Source organism: Perissodus microlepis, chromosome 7 (genome assembly GCF_051167445.1).
Source record: "Perissodus microlepis isolate ML-2025 ecotype Zambia chromosome 7, ASM5116744v1, whole genome shotgun sequence".
Taxonomy (NCBI): Eukaryota; Metazoa; Chordata; class Actinopteri; order Cichliformes; family Cichlidae; genus Perissodus; species Perissodus microlepis.
The window spans coordinates 39,541,105-39,564,520 of NC_140467.1; the positions used below are offsets into that span (position 1 = coordinate 39,541,105).

Sequence of the window (23,416 nt, forward strand, 5' to 3'; positions counted from 1 at the left end):
CACACACTCAGTGCTTTTCGTAATTGCACGGTGGGAACAGTACACTGGAGCATGTGTTTAGTCAGTTTGTACATGTGACAGTGAGTCGGAATGATCTACAATCGTATCTTAAAAAAATATTTATGTAATAGATTTTTACTGTAAGGACATGATTTGTTATTGATATTCAACTATCGTAATTTGCATGTTTTTTTGAGGCAAATTGTACTTTCATAATAGAACATTCCAGAAAAAGTAACAGTCCGATAACAGATCTTCACCATTATTTGTAAATAATTAGCTAATGCAAATCAATTATTTAGTATTTCCGCTCTCCTCTCTTCAAAAATAATAACATATAAAGTTTTAAAAATTGCCTAAAATTTTGTACTATAGGATATTTGTTATAATACTCACTTCCCACAGTGCTGTGGGAAGTGAGTATTATAACAAATATCACACACACACAAATACAAGAATTCTTTTTTTAAAATGGTTATTTCATTTATTGAGTCATTCTGTCATTCAAAGTCAGTCTGAAAAGGGTTACAAAGTTACTTTGAAGGTTGTGGGACTCCAGGAAACCACCATTACACCCATTATCCACAGATGAAGAGACCTTGGAGCAGTGGTGAACCTTCCCAGGAGTGGCCGGCTTACCTATCCAAGAGTGCATCAATGACTCATCCAGGAGGTCACACAAGAACCCAAAACAACATCTAGAGAACTGCAGGCCTCACTTCCCTCAGTTAAGATTCGAGTTCATGATTCAACAATAAGAAAAAGATGCAAAAAGATGCAAAAATGGCATTCATAGGAGAGTTTCAAGGAGAAAAACACTGCTAACCACAAAGAAGACACTTGATTCATATCTGCCAAAAAACATTTTGATGACCCCCAAGACTATGGGGAAAATTAAACCATGAATTCTGCTCTCTGCCAAAATATTTTGAAAGAGAATGTCCAGCCATCAGTTGTTACCCTTAAGCTCAAGCACACTTGGGCAATACAGCGGGACAATGAACTGAAACACATCAGTAAGTCCACCTCTGAATGACTATAAAATAAAAAGAAAAAAAGAAAAACAACAGGCATTGGAGAGCACTATTCAAAATCTGGACTTAAATCCAATTGAGATTGTTGGTATGACCTTAAACAGGCTGTTCATGCTCAAAAACCCTCCAATGTGGCTGATTTAAGAAGAGTGGGACAAAAATTCTGCACTGTGGAAGACTCACTGATAGTTACTGCAAATACTTGATTGCAGTTCTTGCTTCCAAGGGTGGCAAAACCAGTTATTAAGTTGAGGGTGCAATTACTTTTTCACATGGGCTAGGTAGCTTTGGATAGACATTTTCTTCCCCTTATCAAATGATGTCATCTTTTAAAAACTGCCTTTTGTATTTCCTCCAGTTATCTTTGTGTAATAGTAAAATTTCTAAAACAAGTTTGGCAAATATGCAAAAGAAAGAAAGAAAGAAAATAAATCTGGAAGGAGGCAGATACTTTTTCACTGCACTGTAGAATGATAGCAGTCTGGAGTCACAGATGTATTCTCCAAATAAAATAATGGGATTAATACAAGATTCGTTGATGTAGAGCACAAGTTTCAAAGTGACACTTGATGATGCCATGAAAATGCTTACTTGCTTATTGTAACAAATTAGGTGTGTAATTTGACAGTGTTGACTCCAAGACCTTAACTAGCCAATTGTAAGAGGTGCTACACTTCACTGTGGAGAGATAGACTGCTACTGAATCTGTAACCAGACCAAAGCAGTGGGGATGTGTGTAGATGCTATGTTCAGTAACGGATGAAGGAATTAGCTTAAATGATTTCTGTTAGGTTTGCTAACTGTACTGACAAAACTCAACAATTCTATACTAAAGCATTCATATCTACAACCCTGTAAAACATTACTGTGTATGTTAATAAATTCTATGCTCATTCAATAAATGCAATACTTAACACATCAGAGTTATTATCTTATATTTGTCAGTGTGAGTTGTGTGAAAAGAATCCCAGTAGTCTCTGGCAGACTTACAAACCAGCCTTACCAGTGATATAACATAATCAGCGTTATCTTTTGCTCCCTGGCCTTCTAACGTTGTGTCAGAGAGAATTTATCAGTGGAAGTGGTCCAAGAAACCATCTTTAAACTGATACCGTACAGTCAGCTTGCTCAGTGCCATGTCTAACTTTTCTTTCACAGAAACATGACTGCTTTAGGGAAAAGGCTGCCTATAGCAAGAAAAATCCCGTTTCATGCTTTAAGCTGTTAAAATCAAACACACCAAAGATGTTGAGATAGTGTTGCTTGCGTAAAACGGCTTTGCAGACTGCGCTATCTGCTGTCTATCTGAAAGACAAGTTATTTTCAGCCACGGAGATTAATGTGTGCTGCCGCACTGAGACTTTCCTCCTCACTGAGATGGAAAGTCAGAGCTTTCTCTGCAGGATAGAAAAGATAGCTTGAAAGCAAAATACAAAAATAAAAAATAAAACGTGTCAGTCAGCTGACACGTGACACGACAGCTTCAAATAAAAAATGAGGAATGAACAGCAGTAACTGTGCTTTAACTGAATGTTTGCTTAACACTGCTTTATCTATAGTTTTAACTATAGATACATCTCCAGTGTGGAAAATCTGGTGGCCCTGGGGAATTGTGCTTGCATTGGGTCCACTCGACCTCGTATCATGAATTGTTAATGCATATCAGCATAAAGTTGCTCTGGGTGTTCACCTTTATCCTGTGATGAAACAGCTTTTATAGGATCGCCCTATCCAAAAGAGAGATGTCACTGAATGGTTATAAGAGGTTAAGAAAGTGGATGGATGTATTATTTTCTTGGTAAGACTTGATTATTATTAGCTGTTATGCTTCAGCAAGACTGTGTTAAATGTGAAAACACAGATCCTGTTGTTAAAAAAAGGATCCTGGCAGCACAATCATGAGCATTATTATGACTTTTCCCCCTCAAATTTTAAATCAATAAAACACTTCTCACCTTGTGTCGCATGAAGTAAAAAAAGAAAATGACAGCTAAATGACACGGTGTACTTACGTTGAAGTAGGTACTGTGGATTAATGGATGGCCTTCAACCAAAGTGGAGCCATGATTGGTCACTTTAGTTGTTTACTGCAGTGTGACGAATGTTCAAAAATAAAGTATGATCACAAAGTGGTTGCAGTTTGAAAGCAAAGTGGTATGTCACTGCCCTTATCTCAAATAAGGACAGGCAATTATCACTTGACAGTTGAAGCACCTCACATTTCTTCCTCGATGTAGTGTAAACAAATCAAGATGTGGGACTAAGTAGAATGAATTTAAGGACAGTGAAACTCATATAGAGCCTGTTTCAGTATTTGCACATAAAACAAATCCATTTTCTTCTCATGTTTAGTAATATCGGGTGCAATCAGAGGCTTACATAACTTAGCCAGCAGGGTAATAGATGGTGTGGATTTTGTTGCTGACAATGAGGATAGTTTTTTTTAATCATTTTTATGTGTGGGAGGGAGTGAGTTTCAGTCCAGTCTCATAAAAGTTCTACTGTAGTTGTTTTCTTATGAGGATATATCAGTGCGCACTCTGTGGAGGAGTACAGGTGAGTGCAAGCTTTGCAAAAAAAAGGGAAAAAAAGGCTTAGGTCTGTTTTGTTAGTATGCTGAGTGGCATGCTGGGAGCCGGTTGACTCCTCTCAGAGATCCAAGAACTCTTTTTTTTTTTTTAGATTGATATCTTGCAAGTCTTAGGATGAGACCTCTCAGCACATTGAGAATAAAAGGAAGACCTAGACCAGTGGTTGAACCTTACTCCTTGTTCATCAATGATGTGATTAGTTTGTTGTGCAATGTTTTAATTGCAAAAAACAAAACAAACCCCCCCCCCCCAGATGTATCTTTATGGTTAAACATTTAGCCATACCCTTGTTGAATACTGTGGTAAAGATGGCTGTATAAAGGCTGTATGAAGTCATAAATTAACAGAAAAGTACACCTCTGAGCTCCATTATTCACCTACATTTATCAGCTGTTCTACAAATCTTCAAGAATCACTATATTACAGTAATGGTCCCAGTCGAGCATCCAGTTAGTTCTAAGTTTACTGGAAAAATGGGCTCATACACTGTGTGATATCGAATTGTTGAAACCAAGGCCTTTTTACCATACCTTGCCTATGTTTGGCTTTGGGTTTTCAGCATAAAACTAGCTGATCACCTTATAAGGCTCTCTAAAAAAAAAGTGTAATTGTATAAGGGCATTCAAGGATGGCAAAGTTAATTTGTTACTTGGAAACCAGCACATTCCTTGTTGTTCTTGGGAAAGACATAAACACACTGCTCTGGGGGTGCTTAACCTGTTTGTCTCCATAATTTGACTTTAGTGTTTATACACGTGTGTATAAACACAGCATGTTATAAGTGGCAAAGGTGAGGTCTTTGTAACCCTCAAGAAACAAGCAGCTACCTTTCACAACAAAGCGGTGAGGGTTAGCCTTTGCCTTTAGCACATTAGGCTTCCCTGAGATGTCAATGATAAATATCTAATGTTAGTCAAAGGAGCTTGCAAAGAAAAGCGTCTGGACTTCTTTAAGTTACTTGAAGACGTTTCACCTCTCATCCGAGAAGCTTCTTCAGTTCTAAGGTCAAATGGTGGAGACTCTCTGCCATCTATAATCCAGTTTTGAGATCCCTTCCCAGACGCCTTAACGCCCACTCACATCCTGGGCCATCTGACCTCAGGAATTCGCATGATAAGGTGGGGCCAGGTTTCACAATGAACACACCCGAAACTCTGGCTGATTGGGACCCACACCCAGTTTCACACCTTGGCTCAGGCGATTAGAGGATCATCAGGGGGTCCTTTTGTCCCTCTGTGGGGGGATACTCCCACTAGGTTTATATCTGGGACTCTCCACCATTTGACCTTAGAACTGAAGAAGCTTCTCGGATGAGAGGTGAAACGTCTTCAAGTAACTTAAAGAAGTCCAGACGCTTTTCTTTGCAAGCTCCTTTGACTACGATGACCTGGATGACTGAGAACCTTCACAGACATATCTAATGTTAGATTAATAATATAATTTATTGTGTGTCCTTTACTCCCTTTACTGTTCAAGATCCTGAAGCGAACAGCAAAAAGCAAAAGGATCATTGCAGTAATGTCTGCACTGACACCATTGTTGTTTTGAAGAAAGCAAGATGACACCGCAAGCACTTAAACTTGTTCTCTTCATATAAAAAAGAATTTAAAAAAAGAAAAAGACAACATGATTATTAATGTGTTTACTGGTTTTTGCTGCTCTCAAGTGGTCGAAAATATTACTACATATGCACAGAACTACATATGAATTTCCTCTGAGTTCCATGTAACTTTAGTTTGTAGGCATATGTTCATTATCTTCTTAATTTCTATTCTCCCTATTAAATGTAAACACACTGAGCCATGATTGTTACATTGCTACCTCAAGACAGCAATTTTTTGAGTCGCCTGCCCAGACTGTGATTCTGATAATTTCCTGTTACACTGAAAATTATCCTATGTTGTAGTTATAAAAAAGACTTTTGATTTACACGAATATTATTATTAAATTAATAAAAAGTATAAATAGTCATATCTACCTTTTTGCACCTTTTTTTGGCGTTAAATAGTTAATAAAGTTTAAATTTAATCTAAGAAGGACAAAGAGGTATATATCGGTTACAATTCTCCCCACAAAGAGTTAAATTCTAATGTCCTTTTCTGTGTTTGTTTTAAATACTTTATTTTTTCGCGATGACAAGAGCAGAAAGGAGAATGACGACAGTCTCGCGAGATTTTTGTTAGAGGTCAAAGTTGGCTTTTCCATGTGTGCATGTGCCTGTATGTGCAGGGTTTACTACAGAGCGTTTCTGTGGGACTTAGCTACAGTTTCCCCCGGTGTTCTTAAATGTTTATGAGCGTGGTTATTTAACCTTGGTTAAATATTTAGGAGACCTTTTTAAAGTTGGTTTTAGTTTGTTAAATTCTTTGCTAATACGCGCTAGCCTCGGCTTTTCAGCTGGTAGAGCAGATTGAATCTTTTGCAGTCTCTTTTAGCTGCTATATCTTCTAAAGATGGTTTAGCGTGACATGTTTCGGGTCAGACCGCTGCTGAGTGCCTTAGTTAACCACCGACAGACGTTAAAGACAAACGGTAAGCCAACCTGACAAAAGCTATGTGACAGTATGTGCATTTGCAGTCTCCAGACTGTGGTTGGTTAGCTTCTGGTATCTTAATTCACTCATCGAACCATCGGGAAACAAATGCATCAGTGGTAAACATATATATATTTATGTGTAGTATATTTGTTTGTGAAGGTGTTTTATCACCACACAGTATAGATGTAGAAGGCATCACGAGTGTCTGTCCGATTTTTGCTATTTATTACTATTTTGTTTCGATTTATTACCTTTATATTGTCTTTATCGTACTTTCAATCTCAAAAGGCCTCTCAATCCGTGTATCACAGAACAGGGTAGTAGCTGTCACTGTTTAATTTTTGTGTTTCCTTCACAGGGGGTCTTTATAAGCCCTTTTGCACGATGAGTGAAGGAGGCATGGATAAGCAGACAGCTACACTGTTAAAAAGGATGAATGAGGAAAATGACGACGCTGCTGAGAAGGTCCAGGCAGCTAAAAGGGTGAAGACAGATGGGGAACACGCTGAAGATGAAAAGAAATACCCAAAGAAGAAAGTGGTCCTGCTAATGGCGTACTCGGGGAAAGGATATTATGGGATGCAGGTATGTTCTGCAGTTGTCTTGTTTTAAAGTTTTTCTGCCCTTTTTTGATAAAAGCTTATTTTGGCTGCTCACATATTCATGAGTTGCTACAGCGGGTAGCTCCATGTGTTTCATTTGGCATTTTTTATGCCGGATGCCCTTCTGGGGTGGACAATAGAGAACAAATGTAGTTATATACGTTTATAAAAACAGATATGAGACTGGTGGAAACAGATGAAGATCAGCCGCTGCCATCAGTGAATGTCATCATAATTAGTGGCAGTCAATGGCACATAGAAAACACTGGCCAATAAAGTGCAACATCCTTATTATTTTCATTATTTATTTATTTTTAAAATCGTAATTTTTTTCACGCTCCAGAGAAATCCTGGAAACTCTCAGTTCAGGACCATTGAAGATGATCTGGTTGCTGCTCTTATTAAATCTGGCTGCATTCCTGAAAACCACGGTGATGAGATGAAGAAGATGTCTTTCCAAAGATGTGCCAGAACAGATAAGGTATGTGCTCAGTGCACAATAAGAATTTACTGGTCAAAGCTTGGCCAACAAGGCAGATTAGAGGATATGTATCTTTATGTGTTATCTGTCTGTTAATGTTGTGCTGGTTTTATTTCTTGTCATCATGTAATTGTTAATAAAAATTAATTAAATTGTGTACTTCATTTTTAGTATTTATTTATGTGTTTAGTTATGTCGTTGACTTTTATATGAATGTATTCAGGGTGTGTCTGCTGCTGGCCAAGTGGTGTCTCTAAAAGTCAGGTTGATTGATGATATCATTGAAAAAATCAACGAGCATCTGCCACCGCAGATCAAAGTGCTTGGTGAGACACTACTTTATATTGTGAATTACAAGTCTAGGTTTTTGGTATGATGAGTACTGTTGGCATGAGTGTGTATGATTTTTTTTATTTTTTTTTTTCTCAACTTTTGAACCCACAGGACTAAAACGGGTGACGCAGGGTTTCAATTCTAAAAATAACTGTGATGCTCGTACGTACTCGTACATGCTTCCAACAGTGGCCTTTTCCCCAAAAGACTATGATACCGGGAATATAGCAGCATTTCGCCTGGAACCAGAGACACTACAGAAGGTGAATCGCCTTTTTGCTCTCTACAAAGGCACACATAACTTCCACAACTTCACCTCTCAGAAGGCTCCAAGCGACCCCAGTGCCCGCCGCTACATCACAGAGATGTCCTGTGGTGAGCCTTTTATCCGCAGAAATTATGAGTTTGCAGTGATTACTGTGCGAGGCCAGAGCTTTATGCTGCATCAAATCCGCAAGATGATTGGCTTGGTGATTGCAGTGGTCAAGGGCTATGCAAAGGAGGAGGTGATGGAGCGGAGCTGGGGACATGAGAAGGTAGATGTCCCCAAAGCTCCAGGACTTGGCCTCATCCTGGAAAGGGTTCACTTTGACCGGTACAACAAACGTTTTGGGGGGGACGGGCTGCATGAGAAGCTGGAATGGGATCGCGAGGAGGGGGAAATCAAGGCCTTTAAAGAGGCACACATCTACCCCACCATTATTGAGACTGAGTGTGAAGAGGGCTCCATGGTCAGCTGGATGGCCACTCTCCCCATCCATGACTTTGAGGCCACATCTATTGAAGTGCAAGACGATAAAGTTAAAAAACAGGTATCCAAGAAGATACATTTATTTTAAAACAGTTTTTTAACATTGAAAATCTGTTTTTTATTTTTAAATATAATTGTTCTCTTCCTGCAGGATGATGCAGATCAAGGAAATGACTCTGATTAGGCCACTCTGCCAGCAGAAAGAAGATGCATCATCATGTGTTTTTTTTTTTTTTGTTTGTTTTTTTTTGTTTTTTTTTTAACTGCTGATACACTGGGATTAAATCTTGTTTCTTTTATACAAATGTTATTAACAAGCAAATAATAAAAGCTTCTGTTCTTTAATGCAACCTGCTTGGTTTCCTGATATTAGTTTACCACTAAAACGACTTTGGATAGCTGGTTTGTTTGATGTTTCTGCAGTAATAACTGGCTGCCTACTCCTGAAAATAGACTCTTAATGCTACAGCGACATTTAAATTGTCAGAATAATTGTGTACTACTGCATACTCAAATAACAACATCAACTTATGACGTTTCATCTCTTAATAAGTTTAAATCCCACATTTATGACTTTCTCTGATAATAGCAGTGAGCTGTATTTACAGGACTTTGCAAAAGTCTTGACCCACTCCTCATTTCTTTATATTTTATTTTCAAGAAGAAGTTTTTTTAAAGTGATCTTCAGCAATAATCCTCCGGGCTTTCTGGAGGACTCTAAAAGTTTTTCTTTGGACACTGGTTGCTTTTTCACTCATTGACAGTTCTTTGAAGGAATCTTTATCAGTTTGTTAAACTATTTAATGATGACCTATGGCTTTGTGATTACTTAATGTGGGGAGGTTCAGGAAGAAATGTAAGAGAGCGTGGCAAAGCAAGGACGTGCCTGAAGAAAGATCAACACATCCGTAAAGCAAGCAGTACACAGGGGCGCCAAAACGACCCCAGTGCCTGCCACTACATCACAGAGATGTCCTGTGGTGAGCCTTGAAACAGTAACTTGTTATTCAAAACATAATTATGAATTTCAAAATCTTATTTGGTTTTCATATGTACCCATTTTCAGTGATATAACTTTTTCAACCATCTCTTGATTTTGCCACATTTTTCAAGTAACCTATATTTGACAACAGCATAATAAAACATGAAATTCTGTTTTTTTGGTGTGCCCCATATGGCCATCCCATGAAAACATTCTGGAGGTGCCCCTGGCAGTATATTTAACATAGTACATCTGTCTTATGTGTCCTTATGTTCCACTGTCAGAAGTATAAGGAAAAAAAGTCGAATCTAATTAATATTATAAAGCAAAAGGTTTTTGTAAGGGTGCCATATTTCTGGAAGATAGACGAACATCACTGAGAGGATATGACGCTTCACACTCCATACCAGCTGATGGCGGTAACGCACCAGTTCCTGCTTTATTACCGGCAGTAAACCTCAAAGAAGAAGCACCAGCCAGTAAACATGGCACCGGCCAAAAAGCGCAACGTGAGTTCGGTAAAAACAGCAGAAAAGAGTGCAAAAAAAGCCAAAGTAGATCTCAGCAAAACCGTCGAGCGTATCCTCGAGAGCAGAAAGCATGCCAACGATGTTTTCGACATTCTCGAGAGCCTTCAGGTATAAATTTCCACACATAAACATCCACGCTGTACTGAATCCATGCCATTTAGCTAACCTTAGCATGATCACCGCTGGGCAGCTTTCAGTAAGTGTACGTGTTTGTTTCCTTCGTGTCTGTGTGCAGGCAGAACAAGAGAAGGAGGTTATCAGCGCAGTCGCTGCGTGCAGCGAGCTGTTCTGTGCGCTGCTGGAGAGGAAAGAGCTGTTCTTGGGAAAGCTCCCTGGAGAGGAGGACGCGTTGAGCGGTTAGTATACGATTATAACCCGATTACCAACAGCAGTTCTGAGGTGGGTGTATGCGTGTTGCTCCTGTCGCCATTTACCTGGGTTTGTCTGGTCCAGGGGGCTGCAGCGCCGAGGACAAGTACCGGATATTTATGCGACACCGGTACACCAGTTGTGTTGAGATCCTGTTAGAGCACCTCAGCCATGAGCAGTATGACATCAAGGTGAGCTGTCTCTCTGAGACTTCTCTTTCCGTCACACGTTAATTAAACTTAAGAGAAACAAATTAATACATGTCTTCACTTTTTTTTATCCACCTGACTGTTAGAACGAAAGGCTCACATTAGACATGTTTGCTGGGGGTTCAGTATCTATTTGGCACAGACGTGTTGAAAGTTTTTGATTCAGTACAACTCTCAAGCAGTTGGGTAATTTTCTGTGTTGTACGGGGAGTTATCTTTTACAGTTTTGCATTGTGCAATTGATTACGTTTCTTGCAGTTCTTGGGGACTTGAGGGAGGCAATGATATTCATTTAAATAAGAAAAGTACACGATTAGATAACTTTTTGGATACAGGAGAGTGCCATGTGCTGCCTGATGAAATTTGCTGCCGGAGAAGGACGGCATCCTCTTGAGGACTTGGACTGGAGTGAACATTACAGCTTCCCAAGGGAACTGATCCAGGTAGCATTTTGGCTATGATTTCTAGGATTAATAAGTATTAATAATTTCTGTGTTCTTTTGGGTGACTTAAGTACTTCTTTCAGCTTATTACCCAAGGCAAAAATAGCTTTTCCCGAAAGATACACTTTGTCATTTGTGGCTCCTCCTGATATTTCTTTTTTCTTGTACTGCCAGGCACTGGTGGACAACCTTCTGTCTAAAGCTACAGACAATTCCCTGCTGATCTCCAGGTTCCAGGAGTTTCTCGAGATGGAGGATGTGCGCTATTATGTAATGAGCTCCATCCGGGACAACGTCGGCAAAGTCATGGACAAAAGCAAAGGGGTAGGAAATCGTCACCTGTCTGCTGTAGACGTTTACGTGGATGCTTTCTTTCTGTGTTAAAGACATTATGAGATTTGCTAAATACTGCTTGTTTGTTCCTTCCAGGCTGTGGTGCCTGTATATCAGAACAATGTGTTCACACTCATGTCCAGCATCAGCATGCCAAACCAGGAGTCAGAGCTGACCAATTTTATGGTCAAACAGGAAGGTAATACTTTTTAAGATGTGATAATCACAGTGGGAGTCCCTCTGTCTTTTGTCGTGATGATAAAATGTCACTGCAGAGGGAGAAAATCCAGTTTGGGGACTTTTTGTTTTTTTTATAAGTCAATAATGGCATTTTTTTTCTCAGCCAAGCACGAGGACTGGAAAGCTGCCAAGCTGCATGTAAGTAAAATACTTTAAATCAAATCTTCACATTTCTGTTTGCCAACAAAAAGGTTTTCTAAATGCTATTAGATCTTCTGCCACACAGGAACATAAGCGTGTCTTTGAGAGGATGTGGCTTGGCTTTCTGAAGTATAAGGTAAGTAGATTAGACCAACAGTCTCTTCTCTGTTTTGTGCTCTGTGATATGTCTCATTAATGTTTGATGTCTGTATTGTAGTTGCCAAACAGCATGTATAAAAAGGTCCTGGTGATACTACATGACTCCATTCTGCCGTATATGAGCAAACCCACGCTCATGATCGACTTCTTGACTGCTGCCTATGAAATTGGTAAGTTATATGTGTGCTTGTGGCTCTATGGTGACGGTACTTCACCATGAGGTCGACTGACATCTGTAACTTTTAAGGTATTTTCACATTTGGTCTGTGATAGTTTTAGAAGTCTGAACTGTAGTGATAGTGACTGTGTTTGAAATATAAAAGAATCCTAAAATTAAAATATTTTGAAATAAATAATTAATTTGGTATAAACACAACAAAAATGCTACAGTACATTGTCTACAGCATAAATGTAAATACTCCATAAAAAACACAAGAAGATTTCATTATTAGAGTTACAGTGAAGCGATTCTTTAGCTTTGTTAGTTTTAGATTGATTAATGAGAATTTAACAGTGTTTTGTTTTGTTGTTTTACTTACTTCAACTGGGATTATATCTGCTTGTGCATGGACATCAGCGAACACTAGGGGGAAGTAGTTGTTAGAATATTATTTTTCTAGTTCACTATAGTGACCCCTATAGTGAAATGCCCTCTGACCAAATTTATTGCACTCGGACCCAAGCCTAACCTCACGCAGAGTATAACGCGTCTCCGTCACCTGACTCGTGTATCTGTTTGTCTAGCTATCCTATAAACATGAAAAATATTTGAGAGCTTTGTGGATTCAAGTTGTTTTTATGTGACATGCTTTTTGGCGGGGCTGTGCAGTATGTACACTTTATGTACTGTAATTTTTTAAATGAACTTGAACAGCAGTTCTCCAAGCACTCTGAAGGTCTTTCAAAGTTTTTCTTTAGTCACTGACTGCTTTTTAACCTTTTTCAGTCCAGTCCATGTGCCTAATCATTTACAGAGGAATAACAAACAACTTGGCAAAGAACCTGTTTTAAATTGTCTCTCTGCACTTTGTTATTAGCACCATGGTCACAAAAATAAATCATTTGTTGTTGATTCTTAGAAAAATTCCATCAAAATGCTTTTAGCTGAAAATATGGCATATCTCAGCATGGCATGCAGTGTGTTCTTAAAAAATATTCAAGGAAACTGGACAAATGGAGGACAGAACAAGACATGGCAGGCTTAAACACCTATCCATGGCAAATGAACAGCATCTGAAAATCATGTCCTTAAGAAATAGGAAAAAAGAAAGGATGCAACAAAGACTTGACACAGAACCCAAGAGTCTCAGTGACATACGAGGACTTTCAGGAAGCCGTTTTTAAGGAAGCAAAACAAGGAGAAAAGGCTGAAGTATGCTAAATTACACAAGAACTGGACTGAACGTCAATGTCAACAAATTTTATGAAGTAATGAATACAAGTTTTATTTCAAATAATTGTCAATGCGTATGGATGAGGTGAGTGTCTACATCTGTAAAGCACGGTGGAGGCTCTGTCATGGTTTGGTGTTGAGAATCTTGTTAGAATTGATAGAATTATAAGCACAAAAGTACCATCAGATGTTCAAAAATACTATTTCAGAATTTGAAAGGTGGAAAAACAACACTTTCATATGTTCATCTACAGCTTTGCTATAAAGTGATGGTAATCAGCAGGTTCTTGTCTTCATCGAACAGGTGGGGCAATCAGCCTGCTAGCACTCAATGGCCTTTTTGTCCTCATACATCAACACAACCTGTGAGTGGAAAGCACATTTTTTTGTCTCTTTTACTAGATCAGATTATTTACAGTAAAATGGGAGACATTTGATCACATAAATCAAAACCACGTGTTGTGTGTTTGCAGAGATTATCCTGATTTCTACAAGAAGTTGTATAATCTACTTGAGCCTTCTGTTTTTCATGTGAAGTACAGAGCACGCTTTTTCCATTTAGCCAATGTCTTCCTTAGCTCCAGGTAAGAATTCAGTCACATATTTCAAAATCCTTTTTTATTCATTTACAATTCAGATTCTGTAAAATGTTGGAACATTTAAAAAAAAAAAAAAAAAAGTAAATTAAAAAAAAAAAAAGAATTCACTGACTTTTGAGTCTCATAAATCGATATTTTATTCACAATAGAACATAGCAAACAGTTTTAAGATTTTCTATGAAAAATATTTAGAATTTTGAATTTAATGGCAGCACATCTCAAAGTTGGGACTGAGGGGAAAAAGGGGTGGAAAAGTAAGTGGTATTAAAAAGAAAGGAATATTTTGTAACTAATTAGGATAACTGGCAACAGGTCAGTAACATGATGGGATATAAAGAGGATCTTAGAGAGGCAGAGTTTCTCAGAAATGAACATGAGCAAATTTGCAAAAACAGTGTCTTTAAATTTTACAGCAATTTCAGAATCACGTTCCTTGACATACAGTTGTAGGCTACAATACATAAAATAAAAAGATTCGGAGAATCTGGAGAAAGTCAATACTGGATACCCATGATCCTTGAGCCCCTGCAAAACAGGCATAATTCTGTCATGGAAATCCCTGCATGAGCTTAGGTGCAAATCCAGAAATCATTGTCTATGAACATTGTTCACTGTGTCACTCACAATTGCAGGTTAAAGCTCTGTCATACAAAGAAGAAGCCGTATGTGAACATGATCCAATAAAGCCGCCATCTTCTCTTGGCCAAAGCTCATTTAAAATGGACTGAGGGAAAGTGGAAAACTGTTTTGTTGGACATGGACACCACATCCTCCGGATTACGGAGGAGAGGGACCATTCAGGTTTTTTAGCACGTTGTTTAGTCCCTGATGGTATGAAGGTGCATTGGTGCCTATGGAGTCATCACTGCTGAGAGCAGCGTGTGCTCTCATCCAGATTAAGTCTTTTCCAATTAAGGCCTTGCATTTTTTTACCAAGACAACGCTAAACTCCATATTGGATATGTTACAGAAGCGTGGCTTCACTGTTGAAAAGTCACAGTGCTGCACCAGCTGTTAGCTGTTAGAATCCTGTATCAGAAACTTATACCAGCCGCTGCTCTCCTCAGTTCCCAGATGTTTAAAAGAGAGACGATACTACACAGTGGTAAACTACGCCCTGTCCAGACTTTTTTGAAATGTGTTCCTTTTACTCAGTTTAAACATTTTTTATGTTTTCTATGTTCTATTGTGAGTTTATCAAATCTGTAAATTATTGCATTCGGTTTTTTACTCTTTACACAGCATGAATGTTGCTTTGTGGGTGACCTGCTGTTATTTTTATGAGCTTTGGCTGAACTATTTAAGCTGCTAAACAGACCAAATATAAGCATCCTACTACTTAAATAATGAGCATGAAAGCTCAGGATCTACATTGCTAAAATGCATGTTCTGTTTTTGGTTTCCTTCAGTCACTTGCCAGTTTACTTAGTGGCTGCATTTGCCAAACGTCTGGCTCGTCTGGCTCTCACGGCACCGCCTACAGCCCTTCTCATAGTGCTGCCCTTCATCTACAACCTGATCCGTCGCCACCCGTCCTGCAGAGTCCTCATTCACAAGCCCAGCGCAGAATATGGTGAGTTTCAGACTTTTGTAGTTGGGATCGGTGTGTTAACTGTCTGTATGAATTGTCTGTAGGATATGTGATAAATGTTTGCTTTTGTGTGTGGTGACAGAACCTTTTGAGGATCCTTATCTGATGGATGAAGAGGATCCTGCTCAGTGCCGTGCCTTAGAAAGCAGCTTGTGGGAAATTAAGGTGTGCAGGCAATAACTTTAGATTCCCAAATGAATTACATCTGTCGCTGATGACAACTGACTTTTGAGTTTTGATATTTCTCATCTTTTTCTCTTTGGGGAAAACATGTTGAAGAGATGTCACAAACGATTGAAAGTCCAATTTAAGTGGAGGAGTCACTAAAATGACACATTTTCCTGTCGTCTTTTCTATAGTCGCTGCAAAAGCATTACCATCCAGATGTGGCTAAAGCTGCACTGCTGATCAACACACCTTTGTCAGAACAGGAGGATGACATCAGTGAGACACTAGAGGTCACAACGTATGAGGTGACGCTTCAAGAATTAGTTTTCCTCTTATTTCTGGTCAAATTAAATTTGGTTTAGATGAATAAGTTATTTCATTTTCTTTTTCACAGCTGATGGAAAAAGACCTGAAGCAACCTGAGATCAAGAGCGTCCCACTGGAATTTGAAACTGCCACACGGTTACTAAAAGGAGGGGGAGACGTGTTAGGACAGCACTTCTGTCTGGCATAAAATGAGTCAAAACAACGGACCACATTTGCCTTGTTAGAACCTTTTTACATTCGTTCATCTTTTATCTGAAGTGCTTTTCAGAAAGTGTTGCCCAAATTTTCTCCATGAAAATTAGATGCTTTTTGCTTTTTTAAATTCTATATTACTGTCCTTGATGTGTGACTGCTGTATGCCAATAAAAACATTTTCTAGAACTGATGCTCTTTGAAGGCATTGTTACTTGAAATCAATTACACACAATTTCAAGAATTCAAAGAAAGAATGTAAACAGGAAATTGTTGGTAAATGTTAAGCTGTGCTAAAACTCAAGTTTTCTGCTTCCAGTTAAACAACAAAGTCATTCAGTGCATTGCGTGTTTTCACTTAATGTGGCTGCATTTTGGTCCTCCAAAATCAGGCAGGAGATGTTCAATTTGTTATACTGTACTGAGCAAAAATCTCATCACCCCTCGTTATCTTTGGACAGTGGTTGTTTTTTCGCTCCGGTCCTTGTACCTGACCATTTTCAGAGGAACAGTTTTTTTTCTTAAGCCACTTATCACTGCCCTCGTTTTATGAATCATAACACATAAATTTTTTTTTAGTTGAATATTTGAAAAAAACATAGGAAATGTTATGATGATTTGCATCAGCAAGGTGTTCTCAAAGAGCTATTAGCCAAAAACTTGGTATATCTCAGCATGGTGTGTAGTGTCAGGCCTAAAAAACGTATTTACAGCAGATGAACTGTCTTAAAGTCATTACTGTCGAAAATGGCAAAGCATCCAGCAAAGACATGATACAAGACCTGAGAGATGCATGTGGCCCTTCAGTTGTTCTGTCTAATGTTCATTGAGGTCTCATCAGAAATGGTCTTGGTGGAAGGGTGGCTGTGAAGAAGCCATTCATAATGCAGGGGAATGGGGAGAAGAAGCTGAAGTATGCCAAATTTCACCTGATCTGGACTAAAAATCAATAGCAAGAAGCATTAAGAATCTATATTTAAAGTTTTTACTTCAAATCCCCATTGTGTCATGACAGAGGTACAATAGTGGGGGTCTATAGGCATGGTTAAAACATGGTAGAGGCGCTGTCATGGTTTAGGGCTGCCGACAGTGGTGTTGGAGATCACGTCCAAATTGATAAAATAAAGGGGTAGAAAAGTACATTCAGACCTGGATCCTACATGCAAAACCAGCTGGGGAAAGCTGGGGAAAAAAGCACACAATGGAATACTATCAGTCATGAATTGGTCTCCACAGAGCATGAACCTCACATTATTGAAGCAGTGTGGGATCATCTTGACAGAGAATAGAGCAAAAGCCATCCAACATCCAAAGAAGAGATGTGAATTTCCTCAAGAAACCTGGAGAGCTATTCCCGAAAACTACTTAAAGAAAAGAAGAAGAAAGCTGCCTTAGAGAGTTTAGGCTGTTTGAAGAATAAATGTTGTCCATATGTTTGAGTTATATACTTTGTTTTTATTTCCATTGTACATGTTTCCTAATTTCTTAGCAAAATATAAAGAAATTAAGGAGTACTCAAAACGTTTGCACAGTTCTGTGTGTCATATAGTCTTAAACCTACATTAAAACATCACAGTTAATTACACTACAAGGATACAGCCACGCATTATTGAGGGTGTTCTCCCCTCATACAGGTGAGGTTAAGGTTTGCCTTAGATGATCTTTTTCCGTCTGCTGTTCATATTTCATCCTCTTGTTAAGTTTGCCATATGGGCACACAGCAGGCCGCCTTGGGTACAAGAGCGCTGTGAGAGAAAGATTCTGAATCATAACTGACTTCTGTTTCAAAAGAACAAGTCATATGAGGGAGAAGCGCTCCAAAAATGTACTGAGACACACGCCACAAGCACCAAACCATGGAGGCTACGGAGTCTGCAGTAAATCCCTACAGTTTTGAAGATTAGAAAATCTATTTATAATTTTTGTAGGCTTCGCTTATGGTGGACTACAAGATGGGCATGATACTACCCAGCCAAACACGATCTTTGTGAAGAGGATGAGAGAAGCTGAAGACCATTTGTTAAATGGGTAAGAACTATGAAATACAGTCCTTGCAGAAGTTTTAAAGCATCATAGATGAAGGTGTTTGCAGTTTTTATGATGCAGCATTATATCTATTAGTCCATAATATTTGCAAACACATTTTTTTCAGCTCCTGAACAGTTGTGTACAGCGCTAACACTTAACAGCCATTCACAGCTAACTTAATAAAATATAATTTCAAACAATGCAATGAATCCACTTCTAAATTCAGTTTCTAGTTCATTTGTCTTCTTTAAATGAGCTTTTATTACTTGTGTGTAAACAGTGAAGAGCTATTTGCTCAGAATCAATATGAGCTAAGTACATTGCCTCACCAGAGTAATAAACTTAAATCTTTAGAGAAAGGGGATGGTTTTGAATTAAAAAAAAACACTGTAATGGAATTAATTAAAATAATGGATTTATAGATTATTTAATATATAAATAAAAAATGTGAAATCCCAATCAGGCCTGGATAATGTCACTCTCTCTGCCTTTGATAAATCTGCGACAGAGATGCTTTGGCTCTCAGAGGTGGTTCATAGAGGTCTTTGAAGGGTGGGATACTTTGCATAAATCTGTAAGACTCCTGAGCTCTGTGTGCTGTTGTTGTTGTTGTTGTCTGTCCTCCTCCTCCTCCTCCTCCTCCTCCACAATCCCCTGCAAGGAAGTAGAAGCTGTCCAAGGTGAGTCAGCACAGAGAATCTGTTCAAGCATTTGGCCGAGGTTTTAAGAGAAACAATGGAAGAAGAAGAAGAAGAGGCCAGTTATTATTCTTTTTTGTCTCTGGTCATTAGTTTTTAGTAGTTCATTTATTTTAAAAAAGCCACTTTTTGAATGAATGAATCAAAAATGAAAAGCAAAAAGGAAAAAAAAAGGAATCTGATCTTGTTAGTATTAAAAAAAAAAACACACAAATTAAAAAACAGACAGTCAGACACTGGAGCATTTGTTAGTGTAGATTAGGTAGAGTCCAATAAGTCAAATCTCCTGAGGTGCACGCGTCATTAACCGTCTCTACCCTGCATGTATCTGTGCTCTGTATAGTTAGTGTGAATGCAACACTCCTGTGTGGAAGTCAGTGTCTGTTTGACCAAACGCACAAAGCATGTCAACATAGATGGAGATTTAGTATCAATTAATATGAGCTGTTGTATTTTCCATGCCCCCCTCCACCATACCCTCCACACACTCACACACCCCTTCACTGTGTGTCTGTGCACTAATCCTCTCTTATGTAACCGAATGAAGCTCTCTCTCAGTGATAACACACACGCGCACGCACATGGACACACACATGAACATACTAGTCAGTGCCTACATGTATATGTGGACAAACTTGTGCGGGTGGCAGCGGAGTTCAACTGGAATAATGATTCATCTTTTAAAAATGTGACTTTTACTCTCAAGGACTGACTGTGTTTCTCAAAATGAACAAACGAGTTGCGTGTTGATTTTTTAATGAAAGAAGATGAAGGATTTGTACAGTAAGTGTCAAAAACTCCTTATTAGTGCATTAGTGCTTTTTCTCAGCAGCAGACTTTTCATTTTTAGCTTATGCACTGCAACAATTTGAATTTTGCATATTTTCTGTCACTTCAGTCAAAGGGTTTTGTCTGCCAGATTATTTGTTTGTTTCAAGTCAGCTAAGCATTGAGAAAACAATAATCATAAATTATAATAAAATATTTGAGATGCTTTTTGTTCATGATGTACAGTTATTTGTCATTTTAATATCGATCAAACACACTATATGTTATTGTTTGTTTGGAAACATGGTGATTAGATGGATAGGTTTTTGAACTACTACAGAATGCACATAAATATGCTCTATTTTCAGGTGAAGTTTAGTGAAACTAAAATATAAATCTGAACCAGACACAAACTACAAAGGTAGCTCAAAATCCTTAAGTATTCAACTTTAATAAATGACACCTATTGATGCTGGTCAAAAAGCAATAGTTCTTGATTATTCAATGATGCGTACATGCTTCTCTTTGTATATATGCTGATGGCACTGTTCCAGCATTGCACCGTCAGTGTGTGTACATGCAGAATATGAGGTTTGCATCATAGATTCACTATGTAACCTGCGGACTGGTGTTGCAGGTGATAATGCGGGATCACAAGTCCAGTGCTAATGTGGAGAACCTGCTGAGGGAGTCTCAGATGGAGTTACAGTGGATCCAGAGACAGCTCGCCATGATTGCTGCCAGAAACTTGCACCATCACCACCTGCACAGCAAGGGCAAGGTAACATCATACTGTAGGCCTTAGACACACTACTGCTTTTATAGCTAAGATGAACTTTAGTGTGGAAACATTAGTGTTGACCTTGGTGTAGGATAAATGGCATTTACAAGTAGCTGATAAAATTTTAACTTGTGATTTGAAGTCAGTTTTAAGTAATATTTGGTAGTGATCTTATAAGATAGCATTAAATTGTATAAATTAATATACTCTCACTGGGCATTTCATCAGGTACATCTTGCCAGTATTTGGTCAGATCCTCTTTTGCTGGCTTAAATCTCCACCACATCCTAAAGATGCTCCCCTGGACTGAGATCTGGTGACTGTAGATACAGTGAACTTACTGCCATGTTCAAGACACCCTTGCAGTGCAAACTGTGCAGACAGTAAGCCATGCATTCAATGTTAAAATGTTAAATGCCTACATGGGAGTCTTCATATATTGGCAGCACTGAGATTTGAGTGCAAAGAGTTACAGCTCTTGATTATCTTGTCACTGCTTACATCTCTTTCTTTTTGTTCTTTTTTAACAGCAGCAGACATACTACTGTGTGATTCGGGCACTTTGAATTGAATCCCCTTGTCCAAAAGAAAAATTATTGATCTATCAGCTAAACCACTTGTCCTCTAGAGGATCACGGGCAATTCTAAGTCACTGACAATTATGTCTCAGAGAAGACAGCATGCTTCTGAAAACACATTTTCAGGGTTTTCAAAATTTATCCAGTGGAGCGATAGGCCACTATAGATGCTTGAGGTTTTTAAAGGTGTCCAAAGGGGTTTAGAATAAACCTGCCATTCTCATCTCCAGCTCCATATTTTTATATGTCTACACACACACACACACACACACACGTGTGTGATGTGTGTGTGTGTGTTTCCATATATATTTGGAAACCCATATATATATATATATATATATATATATATATATATATATATATATATATGTGTGTGTGTGTGTGTGTGTGTCATAATCACCCTGTTTTGAAGTACTTAAATTACCATTTGCCTTCAGTTATTTGCATATTTAAAGGAGCCAGTCTGTCCAATCCAGCTTCCATCTGTTCCTCATTCCCAGCCTCACAGGGCGTCATGTCATGGCTGGAAACCAGTTCACTGCAAGAGTAAATGTGCCTACAGTAAAGATGAGAACAGACAGCAAGCACGTGTTGCTAGGCAACAGAGTGGAACAGTGCGTATCCCACTTTCACCTCTCCTTCCTGTCTGTCTGTCCTGTCCTCTGTCCCATGTGTCTCTTTCATTCTGTCCTCCACTCCGTACTCTTTGCTCTGTCCCAGCTAAACCGAGAACTAGTACTACATAATACATTGAGTGCCTGGTGCTGATGTAACCTCACTAAAACCTAATTTAATTTGAGCCCTCTCTCAGGGATTTAGAGGAGGTGAAAAGAGCAAATAGGATGCAAGGTAGGACTGGGACCAGGAACATGACAGTGTAGATTTTAATCCTAGAGAAAAGTTCCAAACCTTGAAATGCTATAGACATGGATGAAACAGAGTGGAGTCAAGGGTACAGTCTGAGTTTTTAACAAGGTGTTGATTCTGAGGCATAAAGGTCTACTTCTGTATTGTTTGTTTGTAGAAGTGGCTACTTCCAAATAAAGTCTGACTACTTGGAAGTCAGACTTTCTTGTAATTTTTTAAGTTGTCTTGAGCAATAGTTCTCAAGGTTTTATGAAGGTCTTTCAAAGTTTCTCTTTGGACATAGGAGGCTTTTTCTCTCATTTACAGCCCACTCCTTGTACTTGACCAGCGTTAGGGGTTTTGTCTTTGTTTGTTAAGCCACTTAACACTGACTTATGAATCATTCAAGCATAAAAAGGGACCTATCTCAAGGGCTGAACCAGTGATATGGCTACAGATAGCAAACATTTTAGCAAAAAAAAAGATTCCTTTTGTTACAAGCCCCCCTTGTTTCTTCCCATTTCTTTATCTAAATCTGTGAGAAATGCCAAAGATAACAGTTTGGCTGTAAAGAAGCCTTTCTGAACAAAGGGAAGCAGGGAGAAAAGGCTGAGGCATGCAAAATTACATAAGAACACACAGAGTCATGAATCCAGATTTTAAATCTAAGGTTTGAATCATCATTGATATGTGCAGAGGACGTCAGGAGAGAACTACAACAGTGAGTGTCTATCTGTAACATATGGTGGATGCTCTGCCATGGTTTGGGACTGCTTTTCAGCTTGGAGATCTTGTTAAAATTGATGGAATTATTGATATAGGAAAGTACCATCAAATTTTGATCCATCGTGTAATACCTGTCTTGAAAGCATCTCATTGTAAATGGCTTCATTTTTCAGCGTTACAGTAATCCCAAACACATACCTAATGCAGTAAAAGCATACCTGGATATAAAAACATACAATGGAACACTATGAGTGATGGATGGGCCTCCTGAGAGCTCAGACCTCAGCATTATTGAAGCATCTCGACAGATAAAGGAGCAAAAACAAACTAAAACAACCAACTTAACACAAAAACAAACAAAAAACACCCAAAGAACAACTTTAAATGAAGTTCAAGAAGCAGGAGGAACTATATAATCTTATGACTGCTTGAAGATATCACAGGAAAGCTCTCCTAAGAGAGTTCAGACTGTCTTGAAGAATAATCAGAATCAGAATCAGAATACTTTATTAATCCCGAACGAAATTATAGGTTTGCAGCACGCTAATGGCGCATGCGCACTTACAAAGGAACCTAAATACTGAATATTGACTTTCAAGCTCATTAGAATGCTACAAACTCTGTTTTTGCCTTATATACTGTATTTCCATGTGAGTTTCCACAGACCTTTCAATAAATTGCTGCACATATTTCCCATTTTCCTACAACATTATAAAGAAATGTGGGGTGGCTCAGTACTTTTACACAGTATTGTATGTTTCAGCAAAAACTCTTCATTTCTGGAAACACGTACGTATCAAGTGAGAAAGGCAGACGTCATTATCTAACATCAAGATTATCTAAGATTATTTAGCAAATTAGACAACTTCTGAACTCAAAATATGAGCCTCACTTCACCTGCGAGGAGGTCAGGTGAAGCGGACGATGTATGATGTAATGCCGTGCATGCCCCTCCAACACATCCCTCCTTTTTTCGCGTGCGTGAC

General features: G+C 38.6%; 3 protein-coding genes across 7 annotated transcripts in view; all 3 read left to right on the forward strand.

Annotated features, from left to right (window-relative positions):
• Positions 1 to 5,805: 5,805 nt before the first annotated feature.
• pus1 (pseudouridine synthase 1) lies at positions 5,806 to 8,679 on the forward strand. The gene is made up of 6 exons (XM_084935013.1): positions 5,806 to 6,157; positions 6,521 to 6,747; positions 7,108 to 7,245; positions 7,469 to 7,571; positions 7,690 to 8,390; positions 8,481 to 8,679. The coding sequence occupies exons 1-6, from the start codon at positions 6,094 to 6,096 to the stop codon at positions 8,511 to 8,513; spliced, it is 1,266 nt and encodes a 421-aa protein (XP_084791139.1). The 5' UTR covers positions 5,806 to 6,093; the 3' UTR covers positions 8,514 to 8,679.
• A 1,055-nt stretch (positions 8,680 to 9,734) lies between these two features.
• noc4l (nucleolar complex associated 4 homolog) lies at positions 9,735 to 16,198 on the forward strand. Its single transcript, XM_084935012.1, has 15 exons — positions 9,735 to 9,949; positions 10,077 to 10,197; positions 10,295 to 10,401; positions 10,755 to 10,862; positions 11,037 to 11,186; positions 11,292 to 11,394; positions 11,539 to 11,573; positions 11,662 to 11,712; positions 11,794 to 11,905; positions 13,433 to 13,493; positions 13,602 to 13,712; positions 15,137 to 15,300; positions 15,401 to 15,483; positions 15,678 to 15,791; positions 15,881 to 16,198. Exons 1-15 carry the CDS (start codon positions 9,797 to 9,799, stop codon positions 15,998 to 16,000), a joined length of 1,593 nt encoding a protein of 530 aa, XP_084791138.1. The 5' UTR covers positions 9,735 to 9,796; the 3' UTR covers positions 16,001 to 16,198.
• A 1,591-nt stretch (positions 16,199 to 17,789) lies between these two features.
• rimbp2a (RIMS binding protein 2a) overlaps positions 17,790 to 23,416 on the forward strand; it is a 69,114-nt gene continuing 63,487 nt past the window's right edge. For 4 of the 5 annotated variants that reach the window (XM_084935014.1, XM_084935018.1, XM_084935019.1 and 1 more), the window contains exons 1-2: positions 17,790 to 18,033; positions 20,137 to 20,280. In XM_084935014.1, coding sequence (XP_084791140.1) covers positions 20,143 to 20,280 — 138 coding nt within the window. In that variant the 5' untranslated portion in view covers positions 17,790 to 18,033; positions 20,137 to 20,142. Of the gene's footprint in view, positions 18,034 to 18,694; positions 19,515 to 20,136; positions 20,281 to 23,416 lie in introns of those variants that run through there. The other variant, XM_084935015.1, reaches the window with a different exon arrangement.

Coding starts and splice junctions, on each gene's coding strand:
- pus1 (XM_084935013.1), top strand. CDS start 6,094: ATGTTTCGGGTCAGACCGCTGCTGAGTGCCTTAGTTAACCACCGACAG. Junction 6,748..7,107: donor AAGGATATTATGGGATGCAG/GTATGTTCTGCA, acceptor TTCACGCTCCAG/AGAAATCCTGGAAACTCTCA. Junction 7,246..7,468: donor GATGTGCCAGAACAGATAAG/GTATGTGCTCAG, acceptor GAATGTATTCAG/GGTGTGTCTGCTGCTGGCCA.
- noc4l (XM_084935012.1), top strand. CDS start 9,797: ATGGCACCGGCCAAAAAGCGCAACGTGAGTTCGGTAAAAACAGCAGAA. Junction 10,863..11,036: donor TCCCAAGGGAACTGATCCAG/GTAGCATTTTGG, acceptor TTGTACTGCCAG/GCACTGGTGGACAACCTTCT. Junction 11,906..13,432: donor GACTGCTGCCTATGAAATTG/GTAAGTTATATG, acceptor TTCATCGAACAG/GTGGGGCAATCAGCCTGCTA.